The 22,723-nt window shown below is 37.8% G+C and overlaps 1 protein-coding gene across 1 annotated transcript; it reads left to right on the top strand.

The window, feature by feature from the left end:
* The first annotated feature begins 3,264 nt into the window (after window positions 1-3,264).
* On the top strand, window positions 3,265-4,715 carry LOC117910721 (peroxidase N1-like). Its single transcript, XM_034824836.1, has 3 exons — window positions 3,265-3,757; window positions 3,848-4,010; window positions 4,120-4,715. The coding sequence occupies exons 1-3, from the start codon at window positions 3,371-3,373 to the stop codon at window positions 4,542-4,544; spliced, it is 975 nt and encodes a 324-aa protein (XP_034680727.1). The 5' UTR covers window positions 3,265-3,370; the 3' UTR covers window positions 4,545-4,715.
* Window positions 4,716-22,723: the final 18,008 nt, after the last annotated feature.

The raw sequence follows: 22,723 nt of genomic DNA, 5'->3' as shown, positions 1-22,723 counted from the left end.
GCACTGCCACGTTAGACTCCAAGCCTGCTACTACTCCAGGATTGCTAGGACAAATGTTGTCTCATCTTGATGGTGAACCTCTCTCGGATGCCACCTTATATCGAAGCACAATTAGTTCACTTCAATACCTTACATTTACCAGATCAGGCATTTCATTTGTCGTTAATAAAGCTTGTTAGTTCATGGCTACACCTACCACTACTCATTGGTTTGCTGTAAAACGAATTTTGCGATATCTCAAGGGTACTTTATCCTATGGCATTCAGAGGCAACAATCCACCTTGTTGGATATTCATTGATATACTTATGCCGATTAGGCATCTAGTCCAGATGACAGAAGCAGCACCAGTGGCTGTGACATATTCCTTAATCCGAATTTAGTATCAGTTCTCCAACAAACAAAAGGTTGTATCTCGCAGTAGTGTAGAATCCGAGTATCGTGCTCTTGCATTTATTGCTTCGAAGATTATTTGGATTCAATCTATTTTACAAGAAATTTGTCTCTCTTCCTCCTCTCCACCTCTACTTTGGTGTGATAATAAAAGGGCAACTCACTTAGCTGCTAATCCAATGTTCCATGCTAGGACCAAACACATTGAGTTGGATCTTCACTTTATACGGGATCAAGTTCTTAGTAAACAACTCATCATTCAGTATATTCCTTCATTCGAATAGTTTGCTGATATTTTCACTAAACATATTTCAAGCTCCTATTTCCTTAGTTTCAAAATGAAGCTCTCAGTTGTTCCTTCACCTATGAGCTTGAGGGGGGATGAGAGACAAGACCTAGTTGATCAACAAGAAGAAGACCCAAGCCACAAGAAGCTAACTACTTGGGATCAACTGCTACGATCCAAGATCAGCGGTAACAAACCAAAGTTTGTTAAGAACGTCTTCAGATAGGAAGTTAGTCAATTAAAATAAATATAAAAAAAACCAATGTACAAGTACTTAAGATCCTTTTTCTAGTACAACGAGAAATATTCACTTTCTACAACCCAGTTTCTGAAACTCACAAACTCCTACTTATTTTATGACGATAATTTTTATTACTATTAACACTTGTAGTTTGTCCATCACCTTCTCACAAGTTTGTTTGCACTAGATGGGGGAGTTTGACATTGCTACTAGTACAGAGAAAAGCTTTCATTGGAAATTAATTTTTAATTTATTATAATTATTCTATGTGTGAAAGTGGCTATTGTGGTGTCCCTTATCCTTCAAATGAGTTGATGCGCATTGCTGGGTGTTGAAGTTTCGTCTTCCTCATGAAGTCACACTGGTCTCTTCTCCACTATTAACAAGTCCCATTAATAGAAAAGTTGTTAGTGCAAATTTGTAATAAGATTTTAGAAACTAAATCTCAAATAAATTACTTTATGTAAATTAATTTAAATTTTTATTTAAAATGTAATATAATATTTTAATAAAAATTGTTTTTAATTTTTAAAATAAATAAATATAAATATATTAAAGAAATTTAAAATTATTTTTAAAAAAATTTATAAATATTATCTTTAATTATATTTATATCAATTATGTTAATAAAATAAATTTAATATGTGTATTCTTCTTTATTTTATCATTTTTTTTAAAGCTTTCTAAGGTTTGATAAATATTTTTGTCAAAATATCCATCAATATTTATCCGACATTTTTAATATATTCATAAAATCTAAGTACTGATATATCCGTATTTACAGATATTTTAAACTTTGATTCTAGCTGAGAAAATAATATTAATAATACAAATTTTAGGCTAGAGAGAAGGTCCCACAACAAAAAATTAAAAAAAAAATTTAAAAAATAGGTAGACAAAGTTTAATATGATTCAAATTTGATACTTTTTCATGGTTTTGAATTAATTATAATCGTATTTGGATTAAATTCATATTAATTTATTTAACTCATTTAAGAAATTCGTTACTTTTTAAGTCAAATACCAACATGGGGAATTGACCTATTTAATAATGATGTTAATTAACTTGATTATAATTTCCATCGATTTAACTCATATTTGATTTATTTAATTCAAAATTTTATTTTAAATAGGTTAGTAAATTGAATCATAAACATGCTTTAGAAAATTAATTATATAAAATTAAAGAAGATCGAACTCGGTTTAACCATTGAATAAAATCTAATAATTGAATAGATTAAATAAATTAAATAAAGCGTTATTTAATAATTAGCCTCGCTTTTCAACAATGACGCACCATCGCCTCGCTTTTCTACAAGGGCAAATAGTTGGTGACTATTTGTCTCGTACAAGGAGTAGTGGGAGGGGCCTTTATTTTGAGATATACATTGAGATTGGGACGTCCACATTCCATAGTGGAAGACCTGTTGACCAAGCAGACAATTGTGAGGAAATTTCTTGGATGCCACCTCTTGCGAACCAATTTCAAAAATTATCATTTAATTTCTCTAAGCCTTCATTTGTCATAATTCCCAAAATCATATTTGACATGAAATTTGAAAAAAGGAAGTAGTATATTATTGGTCGTTAACCATTTTGTTATTTGATTCTTGAGGGCCTATTAAGTCCTACTTATTATTATATTTTAACCTTAATTAATTATAGAATTCGAGGAAAAATAAAATTTAAGAGTAGGGGTTCAATTGAAGTATCCAATTCACAAAATTAAGAAAAAAACAAAAATATTAAAGAAAATGATTTTTTTATATATATATTTAAATATACCATAAAAATTTTTTAAGAAATCAAACATATTTAAAATTATTTAGAAATTTATATATTTTAAAATTATTTAATCTTTATATCAAATTAAAATAAGTTTAATAAATTTGAAATAATATATAAAAATAATATAATAATTTTAAATTTTTTTTTAATTTTCTTTTCTATTTTCTTTTCCTAATAATTTTTCTTAAAATTTTCAGAACCAAATATAATCTTAAAAAAAAGAAAAAGAAAATCAAAACATAAATTGCACATCAAATTATCATTATTTTTCTAATTAAAAAAGGGAAATTGCATGCTTGTATTTGCTAATTTCTCACATTAAGTTTTGTTGAGAATAAAATTATATGTTTTTTTTTTTTCCTTATGTATTTGAAAATAATATACTTTCTTATGCTGATACCATTTATTTCTCACAAGAAATGCCCTCCACCTCTAATATTCCCTCATCATGGTCCTAGTAGCCGCCTTTGTTTACTTCTTTCCGCGTTTTGACTTCAGTCTTTTGCCTATATATACTTGCATGCCTTCAGGCTTCACCTCCCACAGCACCAACAATAACCTAATTCCATAACACTCTACTCGCATATCTATTGCTTCTATATACCGAACCCTAAGCCTGCTTCTCTTCTTTATTACCTTGATTACATATCATTTTGTCATCATAATGGAAACTCCCACATTGTTGTCTCTCCTGCTAATAGCCATGGCTGCTCCATTGGTGCAAGGCCAAGGCACTAGGGTTGGCTTCTATTCCCGTACATGTCCTCAAGCTGAATCCATTGTTCAGAAAACTGTCAATTCCCATTTCCAGTCCAATCCAGCCATTGCCCCTGGCTTGCTTCGCATGCACTTCCATGACTGCTTTGTCAGGGGCTGTGATGCTTCTATCCTTATCAATGGAACTTCCACCGAGAAAACAACCATACCAAACAGTCCGTTAAAAGGATATGATGTTATTGATGATGCCAAGACCCAGATCGAAGCTGCTTGCCCTGGAGTGGTCTCTTGCGCTGATATTCTTGCCCTCGCTGCCCGGGACTCGGTGGTTCTGGTAACTTTCACGTTGCATTCAATATACGCTTTTGCAATATCTTGATATCCTTCCGATACTTAATTGTGTTATAATTCACTATATATGCAGACTAAAGGACTCACGTGGAAAGTGCCTACGGGACGTAGAGATGGGCTAGTTTCATTGGCATCTGATGTTAACAATTTGCCTGGCCCTCGCGACTCTGTTGAAGTCCAAAAGAAAAAGTTTGCTGACAAGGGTCTCAACGATCAAGATCTGGTTACTCTTGTTGGTAAGAATAGATATTGGAACCATAATGAATGAAAGTAAGAATCAGTAACCTTGCTTAATTGGAAACTTAACTAAAGTGGTTGTTTGTTTGTGTGACTATATATAAATAGGAGGACACACCATTGGAACTGCAGCATGCCAAACCTTCAGATATAGACTATACAATTTCAGTACCACGACTACAAATGGCGCTGACCCTTCCATGGATGCCTCATTCGTAACTCAGCTACAAGCCCTCTGTCCAGCTAATGGAGATGCGAGCAGACGGGTTGCACTGGACACTGGTAGCTCAAACACATTTGACGCATCTTTCTTTACAAACTTGAAGAATGGACGTGGAGTGCTGGAATCTGATCAGAGGTTATGGACGGATGCTTCCACCAAAACTTTTGTTCAGCGCTTCCTGGGGGTTAGAGGGTTGAGTGGGTTGAATTTCAACGTCGAGTTTGGAAAGTCCATGGTGAAGATGAGCAACGTTGGGGTGAAGACTGGGACAGAGGGTGAAATTCGCAAAGTGTGCTCGTCAATCAATTGATCATGTACCCTTTGATTATCAATTTACCTAAGTGAAGTAAAGAACAGTTACTATTCCGTAACTTCTCACTTGCACCGTGAATCTGTGATAATGATTAAGCTTACACCCAAAAGCAAAGTGTGAATGGATATATTGATGCAAGGTTGAATATATGGTTGTCTTTTGAATATAGATGCTCCCTTTTTCCCTTTTTATTTATTGATTGATATGTGGATAAGGTTGGCACTGCCATATTGGTCCCCTTTGCATTGTCAGGTTGACCCCCCAATTTCAATCGGTGGAAATTGTCCTAGTTTGATATATCCGACGTGATTCACCATATATAATTATCTTAATTATTTAAATTAATTCATGATTTTATAAAATTATTGAGTGATCAATTTCCATAAAAAGTGAAAGTTGTTTCTAGGCCTGTTTTTCGAAATAGAGAGTATTTCTAAAGGAAAAACTAAATAAAAATTGTTCCTCTCTAAAGTAACCCATCGAGAATGTAGGGAGAAAACAGTTGAAGATACAGAAAAAAACAATGAGCATGTTTAGGGGTGTTGTGGGGGGCATATCCCACCTGTTGGCCCATGAGTGCTTCCACACGTCTGTCCATGTGGAGTCGTCCAGTTGAGCCCCATGTCACTTCTTTTCATCACTACCTGGATGACCTTCGAGGTATTTGGGAACATCTTGTCCGGATCATTTGCGCCACTGAGTGGCCCGCACTCTCCTGATAGCCTCAAGTCTTCTCTGATATATGAGACCATGACTAACTGACACCAAATTGATTGATAGGACTCTTCCCATCCTCATATCTACTTTAGTAGGTAGGCATGCTCAATTTCACGTCATCAACAAGGTTGAAGGGACAACAAATTGTGTCATGATGCGCCGTCTGACATAGCCCCTAACCATTTTGCAAACGTGATGATTGCCTTGTCACCGCTGCGCAAACATCACCACAAGGGCCATATCAGCATTGTGGAACCTGGCTCCTCATTTAAACATTATAAAAACCCTACTGTAATAGAGCTAAGAGGAAGATGAGTTCTCTGACTCGATCTCTCTCTCTCTCTCTCTCTCTCTCTCTCTCTCTCTCTCAAGGTCTCTAGGCTGACTTGAACTTCTGAGGGTGTGTTCGGACAACCTGTCCGAACATTTTTGTGCAGGAAAGCAAGACATCCAGATTCCATCATCTAAATAGGAGCTTTCATTGACACGTCTAAGAGAGAAGTCCATCCTCAGTTGACTAACTATTAACATTGCCGCCGTTTGTGGGAATGAAATACAAATGTCAACACCTTCCAGAAGTCGATGATCGACCATGGGTAGCGAAGACTACTTCAACTAGCGCGAGAGTATGGAAAGACGCCAGCATGAGAGCGAGAGACAGATGCAAGCCCTACTCTAAGAGACAAGGAGACTCAGGGAAGAGAACGAAGTGTTGCGTATTCAGGTATCCTCATTAGCTCCCCCTCATAGTCCACAGCATAGAAGTTAGCATGCTAACTCCATGCAAAACGAGGAGGCAACGTATCCTAGAAATGCAAATTTCCTCCATACTGAACAAGGAATGCAGCCTGAAAAAAGATCCCCGCCAGCCTGCCCCATGCAGCAAGATGAGAGCTCTGACTCCACTCGCATCTCATCGAAAAAGAGGTGCGATAGGAAGTCTCAGCTGTTGGATGCAATGCGCGCTAGGGCCTCAGATGCCTAGCATGGGGGAAGTCGCATATAGCGACGACCTAGGAGGCATGTCCTGGCCCCTCAACTAAACTAGTCATAATTGACTAGTCCACTCACCTGCTAGTACAACAACCATTCGGGGATCTAGTCAGCAGGGGTCCCCTCAGCTCTATCAGTAGGTGATTGGATAACATGCTATCCACACCTTTCAGCCCTGATATCATAAACTACGAGCCCCTAAGAGGGTTCATGGTTCCAAAATTCTCTACATATGATGGAACCAACGATCCATTTGACCATATCATGCACTACAGGAAACTCATGACCCTTGATATAGGAAATGACGCGTTATTGTGCAAAGTCTTTCTAGCCAGCTTCAAAGGTCAAACTCTTTCATGATTTCACCACCTCCCGATGAACTTCGTGAATAACTTTTGGGATATGTCAAAGGCCTTTGTGGGACAATACCTGTGCTTAGCAAAGCATAACCAGAACATCAGTATCCTACAGAACATAAAGATGCAGGAAAATGAGTCACTGAGGGAATTCATGAAGCAATTCGGGCAGGCCGTGCTCCAAGTGGAATCTTAGAACATGGACGCCGTCCTGAAAATCTTTAAAAGGAGTATCTGCCCGAGTACACCTTCTTTGTATCTCTCACCAAGAAGCCTCCGACGACTATGGACGATTTGTTCAGATGAGCGAATAAATACTCTATGCTCAAGGATGACGTTTGCGCAGCTACCCAGTAGGTCCTGGTAACCAACCAGCTTGCCAAGAACGACTCAGCCAAAAGCTTTAAAATCGCGGGGCAGCAAAGACAAACGGGAAAAGGGCAAGATGGACCACAGTAGTTAGACCAAACCAGCCTCACTCCCCTCAACATTTCATACAACAAGCTACTCCCCATAATTCGAGATCTATCTGACTTCAGATGGCCAGAGCCAATAAGGACGGATCTGGCTAAAAGGGATTAGAGCAGAAAGTGTGCATATCATAAGGAACATGGCCACACCACAGAGCAATGCATAAGTCTACATCACATAATGGAAAAGCTGGTCAAAGCTGGACACTTGAAAATCCCGGGCGGATACTATCAAGGTTCAATGGAGCTTTAACCACCTCTTTGGGAGACATAGTGTTGCCTGTCCAAGCTGGGCCAATTATCCTGAATGTGCAATTTTCGGTGGTAGAAGACTTGGCTCCTTTCAACGCCATCATGGGGCGCACATGGCTGCATGGCATGAAGGCCATCCTCTCAACGTATCACCAAATGGTAAGTTACTTAATTGAGAACGAACAGATTAACCTCTATGGGAGCTAGCTGGCCACGCGTCAATGTTACCAAGTAGCATGAGAGGTCGGGTCCACCAGCGATGGTGAGCCACCCACAGAACCAGTGGGCGCGCTGGAGCAATAGTAATTAAAGAACCTAGCGGAGAGAGATCCGCCGACGGTTGACCCCCTACAAATCATGCGTATCTTAGAAGAGAATGATCACTTTACCTATGCCAACTCTCTCCTGACATCAAAGGAAGCAAAAGCTCTTGAAGATGTGTTTCAACAGAACAAGGATGTCTTTGCCTAGACTCCTTCAGATATGCCCGAAATCCATCCGACAATAGCCTTACATCGACTTAATGTAATCCATTCCTCACAACCTATTCGCTAGAAGGTTAGACGCTTCCACCCGGATAGGCAAAGAGTCATCCAAACCGAAGTAGAAAAGTTATTGGCGGCTGGGTTCATAAGGTAAGTAGAGTATCTGGAGCGGTTGGCAAATGTGGTAGTTGTCCCAAAAAAGAGGAGGTAAATGGCGAGTCTGTGTTGATTACACCAACCTGAATGATGTTTGCCCAAAGAATAGCTTCCCATTGCCTCGAATAGACCAGATAGTCGACTCCACTACCGAGCAAGGTATGCTCTCTTTCATAGATGCTTTCTCCAGTTACCATTAAATTCCCATGTTCCAACTAGACGAGGAAAAGACTTCCTTCGTGACACCACACAATATTGCTATAAGGTCATGCCTTTTGGACTTAAAAACGCTGGAGCCACCTACTAAAGGTTAATGACAAAGATTTTTAGGCCATTAATCGGTCAGACTGTGGAAGTGTATACTAACAACATTGTGGTAAAAAGAAAAACCAGGAGCGAGCACACTCGACATTTATAAGAAACCTTTCATTTGATGAAAGCATACAACATGAAGCTGAATCTAGCCAAGTGCGCCTTTGGAGCTAGCGCAGACAAGTTCCTAGGATTCATGGTTACACAAAGAGGAATAGAGGTCAATCCGGACCAAATCAGGGCCGTCATGGAGACATCCTCCCCAAGTTCCAAAAAAGAGTTACAGTGCCTCACGGGCCGCCTAGCTGCGTTGGGACGCTTTATAGCTCGATTTACAGACAAATTAAGGCCCTTCTTCCTCACATTGAAAGGAGCTAGCGTGACAGGGTGGACAAGTGACTGTGAGATAGCATTCGAGGAGATTAAACGCTATCTTACTCAACCACCCATTCTGAGCAGTCCTCAACTTGGAGAACAGTTGTACATGTACCTGGCAGTATTTGACTGTGTTGTTTTATTTCGCTGCGTAAATGACAAGGAGCAAAGACCCGTTTACTACGTAAGCAAAACAATAGTTGACGTAGAAACCCGGTACTCAAAGATGGAGCAAACAACCTTGGCCTTGAGGAGTGTCGCGTGAAAACTCCGCCCCTATTTTCAAGCTCATCAAGTGACTATACTCACGAATCAACCACTCTTAAACATTCTGCACAAACCAGATATATCTGGGGGACTAGCGATGTGGGCCATTGAACTTAGTGAGTATGGAATTAAGTGTCAACTCAGGCTGGCAATGAAGGGACAGGTCTTAGTTGACTTTATAGCCGAAACACCTCAAAAACTTCATCAGGGTACCAATCCTCCCAAAAAAGGGTGGTGGATTCTATACGTTGACGGAGCATCCCGGGCCTCAGGATCTAGAATGGGCCTTCTTTTACAATCCCCAACCAGAGAACAACTGGAATAGGCTATCCAGCTCGAATTTACAACCTATAATAATGAAGCTGAATATGAGGCTATTCTTGTCAGGCCGAACCCTGCACTAACCATGTTGGCATCCAAGCTTGAAATATGCAGTGACTCCCAGCTCGTCATTGGGCAAATTCAAGGAGAATATGAAGCCAAGAACGGACGCATGACCCAGTACCTTTCAAAAGTCCAAATTGGACTAGACAAGTTGACAAAGTGGGCCATCAAGAAAATCCCTCGCTTAGAAAACACTCAGGCTCACGCTTTAGCTGGAGTAGCTACCACTCTCCCTATAAAGGGAGCAGTATTATTGCCCATCTACCTCTAGGTCGCGTCATCCATAGCAGTCGCACCCGTGTGCAATACCAATGAGGCAGACGTCGGTTGGATGAACGAAATCAAGACGTATCTCTGAACCAAAGATCTTCCTGAAGAAAGCAAATGAGCTCATAAGGTTCAAATGCAAGCTGCCCGCTTCACCCTAATCGAGGATAGCCTCTACAGGTGATCCTTTGGAGGTTCGTATCTCATATGCTTAAATGACATGGATGCACAGTATGTGTTGGTAGAGCTACATGAAAGTGTATGTGTCAATCACATAGGAGGGCGAACCTTAGCACATTATGCTCATTTGCAAAGGTACTATTGGCCCATCATGAAACAAGACGTTGCAAACTACATCAAGAGATGTGATCAATGCTAAAGACACGCCCCCATTCCTCACATGCCTTTAGAGGTCCTCAATCCGGTCACAAGCCCTTGGCCATTTGCGTAGTAGGAAATGGACATATTTGGTCCCCTACTCGTTGTTGCTGCTAAAAAAAAGTTCTTTCTTGTGGCCATTGACTATTTCAGCAAATGGGTAAAGTTCGAAGCTTATGCCAACATAAAAAAACAAAGACGTCTTTAGGTTTGTCTGGAAGAACATCATATGTCGATTTAAGATCCTGCAAGTGATCGTAGCTGATAATGGACCACAATTCGACAATATTTCTTTTAGGACCTTTTGTTCGGAACTAAAGATAAAAAATCTGTACTTCACTCCATGCTACCCTCAAAGCAACGGGCAAACAGAAGCAACGAACAAGACCCTGCTCTTTGCACTAAAGAAAATGTTGGAAAAAGCCAAAGAAAGGTGGATAAATGAACTACCCGAGGTCCTGTAGGCCTATCGAACAACGCCCAGACGACCAACAAGAACTACTCCCTTTGCCCTCGCCTATGGGATGGATGCAGTTATCCCAATAGAAGTAGGCATGCCCACAGCCCGGACTACCGTCCAAGGCTAGAGGGATGAGAATCTGGAACTTGAAAGACACCTGGACTGGGCAAATGAAACAAGAGGGAACGCGGCCATCCGGATGGCGTCCTATCAGCAAAGAGCAATTGCCCACTACAATTGAAAAGTCCAGCCACGCACCTTTAAGATTGGGACTCTAGTCCTCAGAAATGTCTTTGAGAACACGATCGAAAGGGGAGTTGGGAAACTCTAGGAAAATTGGGAGGAACCCTATATTCTGTCTAAGGACGGAGATTCAAGGGCTTACCATTGGTAAACGCTAGATGGAATATGGCTAACTTAAAGTGGTACTATCAATAAAATGGGTAAATAGAAAGAAGCTTCATTCAAAAAGCGCAAGTAGAATAAAAAGTATATATATTGATAAATGTAATAGTTCATTACAAATCCGGACATAGCCGGATGGAAGAAAGGAAAAATACAAATCATTGCCCAGTAGAGGGACCAGGAGCATCCGGATCATTGTCTCATTGGGCGGGGCCACTAACTGCTGTATTTTCTTCATCATCAGAGGGATAGGTGGGGATATCTTGTGTGATGCCATTCTTCCTCATACAGCACTGGTAGCCGTAGAAGAACATCTCGTCCACCTGCTTCTGATAATCCTCAGTCAGTGCCTTATTCTCAGTAGTGAACCCGACCCGGAGCTCCTTAAGCTCTTTCTTCTGAGCCTCAAATGTTGCTCGGAGATCCTCGAGCTCCTTCTTTAGATGACCCCTCTCCTGCTCAATGCCCTTGCACTTGGCTTCTATGGCCTTTTTCTCATTTCCTATTCAACAAGCCTCAACCTTCGCCACCTGCATCTCTTTCTGCAATTCCTTTAGCAGCTTCTCCGCATCTGTGACTGCTATTCGGACAGCGGCCAGCTCGCTCTCTACATGCACAAATTGAGTACAAAGTTCTTCACTGGTATCTATTTTCCGGGTAAGAAATACCCGCATACTCTCCGCAACCTCCAGCCGTTTGAGGAGCAAGCTTCATTGCTGCATCATTGCTTGAATAGCAACCACCCCCTGAAACAATAGTAAAATAGGTATCAGAGCCGGACAATTAAGCAAACTTGGGCAAAAGAGGAGTAAAACCTACTACTTCCGTTATCTCCTCAACAATATACTTCAACAGTGGATAAATACACTAGAGTGCAGACTCTGGAGTGACATGGGAGGGGCGAACCACACTAGCAATGTGAGGGTGCCAAGTAGGTCGACGAAATGATGACGAGACAACGAGAAGAATTCGTCCACGCCAGATGCTGGAGGCTTGGGCGCAGTAAAGCAAAGAACTATTTTTAGTAGCACGCTATTTCCTACTAGCTTGAAGGAGTAGCTGGAATGTATTTCTCCTTGGCATTGCCACTCGGAATAGCTGTAGGGGCCTTGTCTCCCACCGAGCAAGTGTTCTCTATAGAAGGTCTCACTTCCAATTCTTAGCAGGGCCTGACAGTATCAGAATGGGGCACTTACACCATAGGGACGTCTGGAGTTGGCTTTTCATGAGGGGCCTCTGAACAACTGTTCTTGGTAGGCGGAGGCGTATCTGGAAGAGCCTTAAAAAGGTGCTTACGTTGCCTTTCCTTGAGACCGACCCTCAGGTTTAGAGCCATTTGCGCCTCTTCTTCTTCTGGCTCAAGGTTTATGCAAGAAATCATTGGCTCAAGCTCCTGGTTCGAGCGGCCCTCCACGGATGGCAAGCCGATTGAGTCTTGATCGGGGCCAACCTCTTTAGAGGGTGGAGAATGAGATGAAGATGATGGGGACAAGTCTAAGGCCTTCTCAACAGGTCGGGTGACGGACTTCTTTTTAGAAGGAGGGTGAGCAGTGGAGCTGGACGCCGGACGACTCCCACCCTGAACTTGTCTTACCATGCCCTCATTGCGTTTCTTTTCTCTCTAAACAAGCCGATCTTGCCTTGCCTTCGCGTTTGTTGCCTGGGCTTCCTCATAGAAGGGGAGGTCCTTCAACATAAACTGTTCTTCGGGCACCAACACTCTAGTTACAAAATGTGGAAGAGTGGGGACAACGTATGACTCTGAGTCCCGAACCAAGGCTATTAAATTCTGATCAGTCAGGAGGGTCCCATGATCCCGCTCACCAGTAGAGATCACAAACAGTTTGTTCAGCCGATCAAAAGATGTTTTGTCTACCCACTCTACCAGTCAACCTCTCTTTATCTTTCCTGTAAAGCATCAAGTAAGGCACGTCAACAACAACCCTATAATCATAAACGAGAAAATAAGCATATAAAAATTCTCTCTGCCCGGAATCCCCAACGAACGATGTGGTTCGAAAGCATGATCCGGATTCTTGTATGAACTAGCCCAAGGGCTCGGAACGATGATGTGTCCTTTTGTTGAGCCATTGGTAGAATTTGGAAGTCCGGTCACTAACTGTAGTGACGGAATATGAGCTGACAAACTGAAAACTTCATTTTGACTCATCTTGATCATGTAGACGAACATAACCTTTATCAAAGAGAGATCCAATTGGTATAGCATGTTCAAGATGCTACACCTTACCAGTATCCTCACCGCGTTTGGATGAAAGAAGGTTGGGGGAATCTTTGTGAAGTGGAAAAACTATTTGAAGATGGGAGGAAGAGGAAAACGGAGCCTGACATTAAACTGCTCTTTGGTGAAAAAATAAACATTAAAAGACTCCTCCTTGGTTGACCTAGGACTGCCACCCATCAAACGAATAACAAGCTTGAGTGGAACGCGAAAATGATCCCTAAACTCCCATGCAGTAAGGAGTTCGATGGACTTCTACTCATTTATCCGTTCGATGCCTTCTCTTGGTTGGACACCTTTTTTGCCTTTACTAGCCTCACTGGTAGAAACAACTCCCCTCCCTGTTGGCATGCTGAAGTGGCGGGCTGAGTAAGACCTGCATAACATAACGACCGGATGTTATAAAGGAGTCACCCAACCCTCTTCTTTGTAAACAATACTTCAACTGTGCAAAGACCAACCCACAATGACTCAAAGCCCATTCGGACAAAGCCCTAACTCAACCCACAAGGCAGACCCCATCCAAGGGTCTCCCCCTTTAACCATACCCCACAAGGACCTTAACTTAACTAAAAAACAAACTACAAGAGCCTCGGTCCTATTTAGACCTCACCAAGCCTATCACTAGCAACAACCGCCCTATACAAAAAAAACCAAAAGTACCCTACATTATGTACACCGCAACTAAGCAACAAGTCCAAACTCCAAAAAATCCCCAATAGCAATCAAGTAGTAAAAATACAGAACTGGTATGATGAATGAAGGCTTACCAATGTTCAGAAAGAACACTATTGGTAGAAGCTAAGCCCTCATGAGCCCAAGACTGGGGAAAGTGGCAGAGTAACCGAAAAAATGGAAGGCCATCGGAGTTGCAGTACACAAGAACCGTAAGAGAAAGTGAATGGTAGGACAACATGACGATGGTGACTAAAGGTTGTTGAATGTAGAGCAAAGAGGATAATGGCAGAAAAAGGAAAAACCTTAGAAGGGTGAAACGTCCAAAAGGTATTCTCAAAGGTCTAGGATCCCCTATTTATAAGGGACCAAAACCCTAGGGATCCCAAAAGACAACCGTCAGGCAACACACCTCAAAACAACAGGTCGCCTGTCTCGGCGAACTATCTCTTTTCAAAATTAATTGACACGTGTCTCACATCTATTAAGGGATTCTAAAGGATAGTTTCAGCCCGTCCATCCCTGCTCGGACACAAGTGTATGCTGAAGGGGGCATTATGGGGGGCATATCCCATGTGTTGACCCAGGAGTGCTTCCACGCATCTGTCTACGTGGCGTTGTCTAGTTGAGCCACGTGTCACTTTTTTTCATCACTACCCAGACGATCTTCGAGGCCTTTGGGAACATCCTGTCTAGACTATTTGCGCCACTAAGCAGCCCGCACTCTCCTGATAGCCTCAAGTCTTCTCTGATATACAAGACCATGGCTAACTGACACCAGATTGATTGATGGGACTCTTCCCATCATCACGTCTACTTTAGTAAGTAGGCATGCTTAGTTTCACGTCATCAGCAAGGTTGAAGGGACGAAAAACTGTGTCATGATGCGCCATTTGACACAACCCCCAACCACTTTGCAAACGTGATGATTGCCCTGTCACCACTGCACAATCATCACCACAAGGGCCAGATCAACATTGTGGAACCTGACTCCTCATTTGAACATTATAAAAACCCTACTGTAATAGAGCAAAGAGGAAGATGAGTTCTCTGACTCGATCTCTCTCTCTCTCTCTCTCTCTCTCTCTCTCTCAAGGTCTCTAGGCTGACTTGAACTTCTGAGGGTGTGTTCGGACAACCTGTCCGAACATTTTTGTGCAGGAAAGCAAGACATCCAGATTCCATCATCTGAATAGGAGCTTTCATTGACACGTTTAAGGGAAGAATCCATCCTCAGTTGACCAGGTATCAACAGGTGTGATTTAAAAATATACTTTTATTTTTCAAAAATAAAAAGTTTTTTCATGCACTAAACATCGTATTGGACTCATCGTACACAATAGATTTGATAGCTTTATAAAAGTATCTACAACTTGTTCTTTTGATCTACAAAACTTGAGCTCAATTCTACTATTTTTCATATCTTGCCTAATATTATGGAACTTGATGCTTATATATATATTTGCTTTTACTATAAAACATCAAATTCTTTATCAATGTCATAGCAAACTCATTATTATACAAAATATTTTGTATAATCTTTTTTCTTCATGTTTTAACTCGCTAATTGTCCAGTAAAGCTTAACTACTTAACATGTTATGGAAGTTGTTGCCATGTATTCAATACTTCCAAACAATCAATACTTGGCTTTTCATTATTGTCTTTTTCCACCAATTTTAGGTTAAATTGGTTAATTTTATGATAAGGTATATATTGTTTTATAAACTCATTTTAATGCCAATAGGTTTCTTTCCTACTAGTAGATTGGGTAGTTCACATGTGTTGTTTTTTTTTTCTATTGAATGAATTTCTTCATTCATTATTTGAATTTACCTCTTATCACTTATTAGTTCTTTATTCGAATTGGGCCACAATATGCAAATAACTAGAAGTTAACTAAAATTTCTATCAGTAATTTCTTTATCCTTCATGACTTCAAAATCTTTAAATGTGGAGGCATAATATGAGAATATTTTGAGCATCCTTGTGATTTAGATTGCTACTCTATTTCTATTTGTAAAGAAAATTTTCTAATAGGAGAAAGTGTAGTTGAGATAGACATTTATTGCAAAATCCTTCTAATATTCATTGTCTTCCACAAAGTGTTCTTTGATTAAAATGCCTTTTCCTTTATTGTCTTTTGTGGTCCATCTCTAACTGGCATTCTCTAAAAATAAAAAATCTCTACTCATAATCAGCTTATTAATTGAGATTAAAGCCTAGTTTAGAATAACATTATAATTTCTAACTTTTTATTAAAGGTAGAAGTGATTGCTAGTATGGTACAATTGAATTGTATATTTGAGAATTGTATTTTAGAAATACTTTTATTAATAGACAAAAGATAATTATGGAATTATAAAAAATTTTAATTAAATAAAAATTTGTGCATTTAAGAAATTCATTAATCTTCCTACTCTTTAAAACAAGGGTAGTTTAAGTTAGAAAATATTGGTCCCATAATTAACCAATCATTACTTTGAAGGTTTAGAAAGTGTCAATCCCTCAAATTTTATCTAAATTATCTTAAAATTTGCATTTGACTTTGATTACAACTCCGAACTTGTAATGGCTCACTCATTCTCATGCATATATTGTCTACTTTAGGTTGGCCTAATAAACCCTTATGACTTTAAAACATAATTACATAATAAAAAGAATTTACTACATATATAATTAAGAACTTCTTTTCCTAACTAATAAACTCTCATAACTTTAAACGTGTCTAAATAGTTAAAAGGATCTCACTACATATATAGTGTCAAAACATTTTTTTTTGAACTGATGAGGGATATCACAACCCCCTTATAGGCATGACATCTTTTGTCATGTCCTATGACATTATGGAGTCAGACAAGCAAACACTCCTTACAAGATGGGATAAAGTTCCATAGTGGAGTTGGGACTTAGTTCTAATACCATTTATAATGACTCGCTTCTACTACATATATAGTATTAAGAACTTATTTTCCTTAACTGATATGAAATATCACAAAAATGGGTTTTTTCTCAAATATTTAGATGCATTTTAAAGCTATGATTGTCAATCATTCTAAAAACAATAATATCTATACAAGAATGATCAAGGTAATATAACGGTGTCAAACTTAAACACAAACCTGGTATGAGAGTCTAAGTGAGTGTTTTGAGCGACCTCCTAATACAATGGGACACAATGAGAACACTATATTTATAATGAGGGCGATTGTGATTTCTCACATTGGTTAGGTGAAAAAGGTTAATAGACTCCCCTTAACCCTTTAGTTGCATTACAAAAATTCGTTATGACATGTTAGACCTAGAGTAGACAATATTTATATAGGAGGTGTGTCATTATAGAGATTATTTGTAACTTTGGAGAAACTCTTTCACACAAAGAATAAATATTGGTCCTTATATTTATCTCTTCATAGATCCTTAAAATTTTGTTCATACATTTATTTCTTTGTAAACCATTAAAATTTTAAAATCAAAGCAAGAATCCAACAAAAGAAAATATGAATTTAGTTGTATACTAGTAGTTCCAGCTTCTAACTTTATATAACATTCTGGAGGTTTTTCATCCTTTAATTGATTGAAAATAAGAGTATGAGAAGATCTCTCTAATCGATTCTCCTACACACACATTGTTAGAGTGAAGAGGCCAAAGTGGTTAATCCCTCTTTGATGATTAAGTTAGTTATAGATAATCCAAAACTACAATAGAAAAAGAGAGTGGATAAATTCTACCTACTTTTAAAGGATGTTTGCTTTAGGTTTTATAGTACTAATTCTTGATGTGATCACACCTCTTATGTTGTTGTTATTAGCGATAAGGTCATTATTTTGTTCAATGGTATTTTGAATAGGAGCCAATCATTATATATGTTGTTACACCACTTTTGGTTTTATAGTATTAACTTTTGATGAGATTTAAGGCATAGGATGTTTGTTTTGGTGAAATGAATGGAATAATGTGTTATGCTTATTGATGTATTATGTCTAAGTAGCAATTTTGTTCCATTTCTTATTGATTAGGATATTACGTACTTCCTTGAGTCTTATTCATGTTGATTAGACTTCAAAATAATTCAAAGGCAATTTTAGACTATTTTAGTGTCGATGTTATTCAAAGTATCTTTTCATTTGAGGTCACTAAAGCTTATGTAATGACTACAATATGGTTTTTAGGCATGGATCAAGGAGAAGTACATGAAAAAAAAGTAACTTAGGATTTTCATTTTTAAGGAACATTTGAATGTCTAACAAGCAATGTTCAAACAAACATCCCTTAAGGAATATTCACACATTCAATCCAATGACTTGCTTGTTTTGCCCTTACTTAGGTTCCTCATGCTTCATAAGTCATGAGTCTCCCATTTATGCATATTTAATCTCTTATTTCACTATGGTTAAAAATGACTCTTGTGAATTAACATTATTTTCCTCTCTTAAACTTAAGATTAATTTCTAAATAGAATTGAAATTCATGGTTGGGGTTTTAGAATCAATTGAGTGAAGTTGGTGATTTAAGCTTTTCATATTGCATAATTTATAACCTTTATGTGCCTTTAGAGCACATATTTGTGCTCCAATTAATGCTCAAGTCAGGCAACATTTTAGCCTTAGGTAAATACTCTTAATGATTTAGGCCATTAGGAGTTGTTTAGATTAAACGATTCCAAAGAGAGGCTTGACCTAGGCGGCATTTTACCGTTAAGCGAATGTCTTCAAGGGTTTGGGGCACTAGGTGCTATTTGGCTGAGGTTGCCTTAGGAAGAGGCTAAACCTAGGTAATATCTTACCTTAGGTAAATGCCCTTAAGGGCCTTAGGCTACCAAAGGCCATTTGGATTAGGTTGTCCTAAGGAGAGGTTCGATTTAGGTAGCGTTTTACCTTTAGTCAAATGCTCTTAAGGATTTGGAACACAACGGGTTGTTAGGATTAGATTGCCCTAGGGAAAGACTTGATCTAGGTAGCTTTTACCTTTAGTCAAATGTTCTTTAGGATTTAGGTCATTAGGAGTCATTTTTCTTAATATTCTAGATTCAAAATCTTCCTTAAGTTATTGGAGTCTCACTCATGACCGTTCTCTATAATTGATTATTTTCATGAACCCTACTTCTCCTAAAGGGTTGAGGGCTAGAATGATGGCTAACATTGTTTAATTGTTCCCTTAGTCATGCATTTTCTTATGCTCGGGTTTCATTTCTTCTTGTCAACTCTTCCATTTTTTAGGGCATTTGTTCCCTTTTGCAATTGAGTCTTTCCAATTGTTCCTTGAATCTTCTAGTTGAAAAGGGTCTTCCTATGGTTGTTGGCAATTAGGTCAAGTTTAGAGCATGGTTGCTAAATGACTTTTGAAATTTCCCACAAATGGTGTCAATGTGTTTCATCTTCTAATTTTCTTGTAATATGCCTCTTGGAAGATTCCTTCAATCAAGTGTTCTACACACACGTAGTTAGTAAGGAGGCTAGAGCGTTTGACCCCTCTCCGATGATGGTCAAGTTAACCATGAATGATTAGAAAGAATAACATATTAGTGGAAAATTATAATTATAGGTGATAAGATTGTTCTTCGCTTTAAGAGTAAGTTTGAATAGAAGTTGATCAAATTATAGTTAATATATAGATCACTCGTTACAATATTAGTTCATGGGACATCCGTTTCGATGAGAATGCATAAGATGTTCATTAATTACAGTATTAATAAGTTATAGGACGAATGTGACATCCTTATAATCCACAATATATGAATTTTGTGGTGGGAATTGTTTAGCCACTGTAATTATAAGGGAGTCAATCTCTTACTACAAGAATCCCAATGAGAATGATTTCCTTTTTATGGTTATGTAACAGAGTTCCTCTAAGCAAAGAATATAACCTCTTATTCATTTATTGCTAGATTGTTGACTCATGTCCCTAATTATATATGCGACGTAAACTACTCTGAGTGCCTTCATTTGAGATATTGCTTAAAATGATGGAAGTGGAATGGATGGAGGCAATGATATTCTGTCCCTAAATTTTTCCAGGAGGAAAATGGAAAATAAAATAAAGAAAGTTGAGTGTGACAGTGTGTGAGAGACATTTTTCCACGAGGAGGATAAAGAAAGCTTAGTGTGATAGTGTGAGAGAGAAGTGGCTGCTAGAAACGCCAATCCCATGATTTCCACATAATTATAAGATAATAAATTAAAAGAAAAAAAGAAAAAGAAATTGTTTGTTGGTTTTGACTGCTCTCCTGGGGAGCATGCATATCTTTGAAAACCATTGGCAGTGGGACCATCACTCTCTTTAATGGAAGACTTTGTTGGTCAATTAAAATGGAAATAGACGAAAGGGGACAAATTTCTTCGGGTGCCTCAACCCTCTTAAGTGGGTTTAATCAATGTCTTTTATATGATTATTCTCTTGCCAAAATGTTATCACAATTCACAAAATTAATTAATACAAGTCAATCTTTTATCATAAGAGGTGCAAAAAGTAGGAAAATTTTGATTTTGGTAACAAATTTTCTTCTCAAGGCTGTTGAAATTGTACATACAAGATTTTTTAGCATCATAATAGAGGCAGACCCAAAAAGAAATAATAATAATAATAATAATAAAAATAATAATAGTCTTCAAATATAAAGAAAAAAAAAAGATTCAAAATATGGCATCATTGAAATTTTAGGTTATTGATTTTTTAAATCCTTTTAGAGAATTTGGACATTAATTATTTATGTATTTATCTAAAATATTATAAAAATTTACGTCCTTTTGGTTCTTATCCACTATTTATTGCAGGCATGACATTTGAAAATTTTGTCATCTAAGACCTTTCAACATGCTTGAGCCACCCACAAAATGAATGATAACTAGGCCAATGCGACGAGTTGAGAATCTTGAGAGAAAAATAAAGAAATTAAGCTCAGTTTGATATCACATAATTACAAGATGGGCAATGAAAATTAGTCATCAATTAGTTAGTAGCAATCAATGTTTTCAGAATCATATCGATAATTAAATCGAAAAAGTTATTAATTCACGGTTCATTAGTTGAATTGGTTGTTGGACCTTAATTGAACCAATGACGTCATAAATAATAATTTATATATTATATAAAATTTTAAATAATTATAAGAAATTAAAATTATACATAATTAAAAAATTTAACAATATTTCCTTTTTATACTTGACATATCAAATTAAATTATGAAGAGAAATATGAATATATTAATATTTTAAATTTTATTAAATATAACATTTATAATATTTAAATATAGAGATATATTTAAAATGAAAAAAATTATAATATTTAATTTCATTTGCATGCCTTTTGCATTTTATTATTTTGAAATTATTATATTAATTAATTTATATTATTTTTATAATTACATTATATAATTATTATAAAAATAAATGTGAAAGTGTTTTATACTTTTATATAATAAAAATTTGAAAAAAAAATTATTAATTTTGTTATATAGTTTTATTTGCAAATATAATACAATGAAGAATCTTTATAACTTAATGGTTAAGATTCAATTTTTACATCAGAAGGTCCTAGCTCAAGCTCTCTAGTTTGTAAAATTCTTTTCTTCTCACTAACTAATCCTACATCCAAAATGGTTAAAATATTATGTAGGGATTATGGGGTATAAAAGGTATGCAAGAATCATTAACTTGTAAGACTAAAAGTTCATTGAGCTTGATGATAAATGGGTTGGATGGGGTCCTCATGGAGTGATCCGGTTCTCTTAGGAAACATTGTCATTTTGGTGCAAAATGCATCAAAAACTTTTTTTGGTTTAAAAAAAAAAAAAAAAGGTTAAACCATCCAGTTCGCCAGTCCAATCGTCGATTCAATCGGTTCAATTATGATTCAACCCTTAACCAACAAATTAATTGGACCAAATTAGAACCATGACTAGCCGATCCGATCTGACTTTTAAAACCACGGTAACAACTTTTGTTACGTACATATAAGTGGGCACACTCCGAAGTGGGTGGTGAAATGCATGCATTTGAAAAATATCGAGAGCGGGTGCCTTGTCCTTCTCTAATGGAAGACCCTGTTGACAAATTGGAGTGGTAATAAATGATTGAGGGGAAATTTCTTTGGATGCCTGATGCCTTCCATATGGAAATTTCTAAGAGGGTTCCACATAAGGATCAAAATGGCTCGAAGCCCATATTCTGGTGACACATGCATTTGAAATCCAACAATTCACAAAAATCAATTAACATAATTCATCCTCGTGGTGGAAAGGTCCGAAAAGCATTGCTTCTGCTTCTTTAGGCTGAGGGGCGGCTGAAAATCTTAGGGGAATCATTTTGTACATATGATCATGTGTGATTGTCTAATAGGTTTTAGACTATGACCTTCTAGGATTTGGATCTAGCTACATGAGCCAATTAGTCATGGCGATTGTTTACCTTTTTATCATTAACTTCTCCACCCGTCATGCCCACAACACAATTCGCAGAATCAATAAACAAACACGATGAAGTTTTCAATTTGAAAGGGCAACTCTAGGAAAACCAAAAACCTCATCAAAGGTTCCAAATTCTAAGTGAGTCTCAAATGTGCAAGCGTGACAAATTCTCTAAAATAAAATTTTAATTTAAATAAAGTTTCCAAATTCATTTATCAAAAAAGTTTTTAAAATATTTTATTAAAAAAAAAAAACTTTCTCATAGCAAATATTCTTTAATTTAAATTAACTAAGAAACTTAGAAAGCGAAACTTTTATGAAAATCGACTTTCTAAAAGCATGCATGCATGCATGCACTCGAGCGATACCCTGAAGGACTACATACAAGTAACAAAAAGGTCAAACCCACCTCCACTGCATCCGGCCAACTCATGCTCCAATTGCATGCTTTGAAATTTTCTACACCTTTATCACGGTTTTGGTAGCCGCTTTTTTTTACTTCTTTCCGCGTGTTGACTCCACTTTTATGCCTATAAATGCTTGCATCTCTTCATGAAACTCACACAACTTGATTCACAATTA

The sequence above is a fragment of the Vitis riparia genome, unplaced genomic scaffold (genome assembly GCF_004353265.1).
Source record: "Vitis riparia cultivar Riparia Gloire de Montpellier isolate 1030 unplaced genomic scaffold, EGFV_Vit.rip_1.0 scaffold824_pilon_pilon, whole genome shotgun sequence".
Classification (NCBI taxonomy): Eukaryota; Viridiplantae; Streptophyta; class Magnoliopsida; order Vitales; family Vitaceae; genus Vitis; species Vitis riparia.
Note: the sequence above shows the minus strand (reverse complement) of the source record. Positions and strands in the feature narration are given on the sequence as shown.

Bases quoted from the DNA above. Each gene is read 5' to 3' on its own strand.
- LOC117910721 (XM_034824836.1), top strand. From the start codon at position 3,371: ATGGAAACTCCCACATTGTTGTCTCTCCTGCTAATAGCCATGGCTGCT. The intron at 3,758-3,847 runs GTAACTTTCACG...CTATATATGCAG, and splicing joins CCCGGGACTCGGTGGTTCTG to ACTAAAGGACTCACGTGGAA. The intron at 4,011-4,119 runs GTAAGAATAGAT...ATATATAAATAG, and splicing joins AGATCTGGTTACTCTTGTTG to GAGGACACACCATTGGAACT.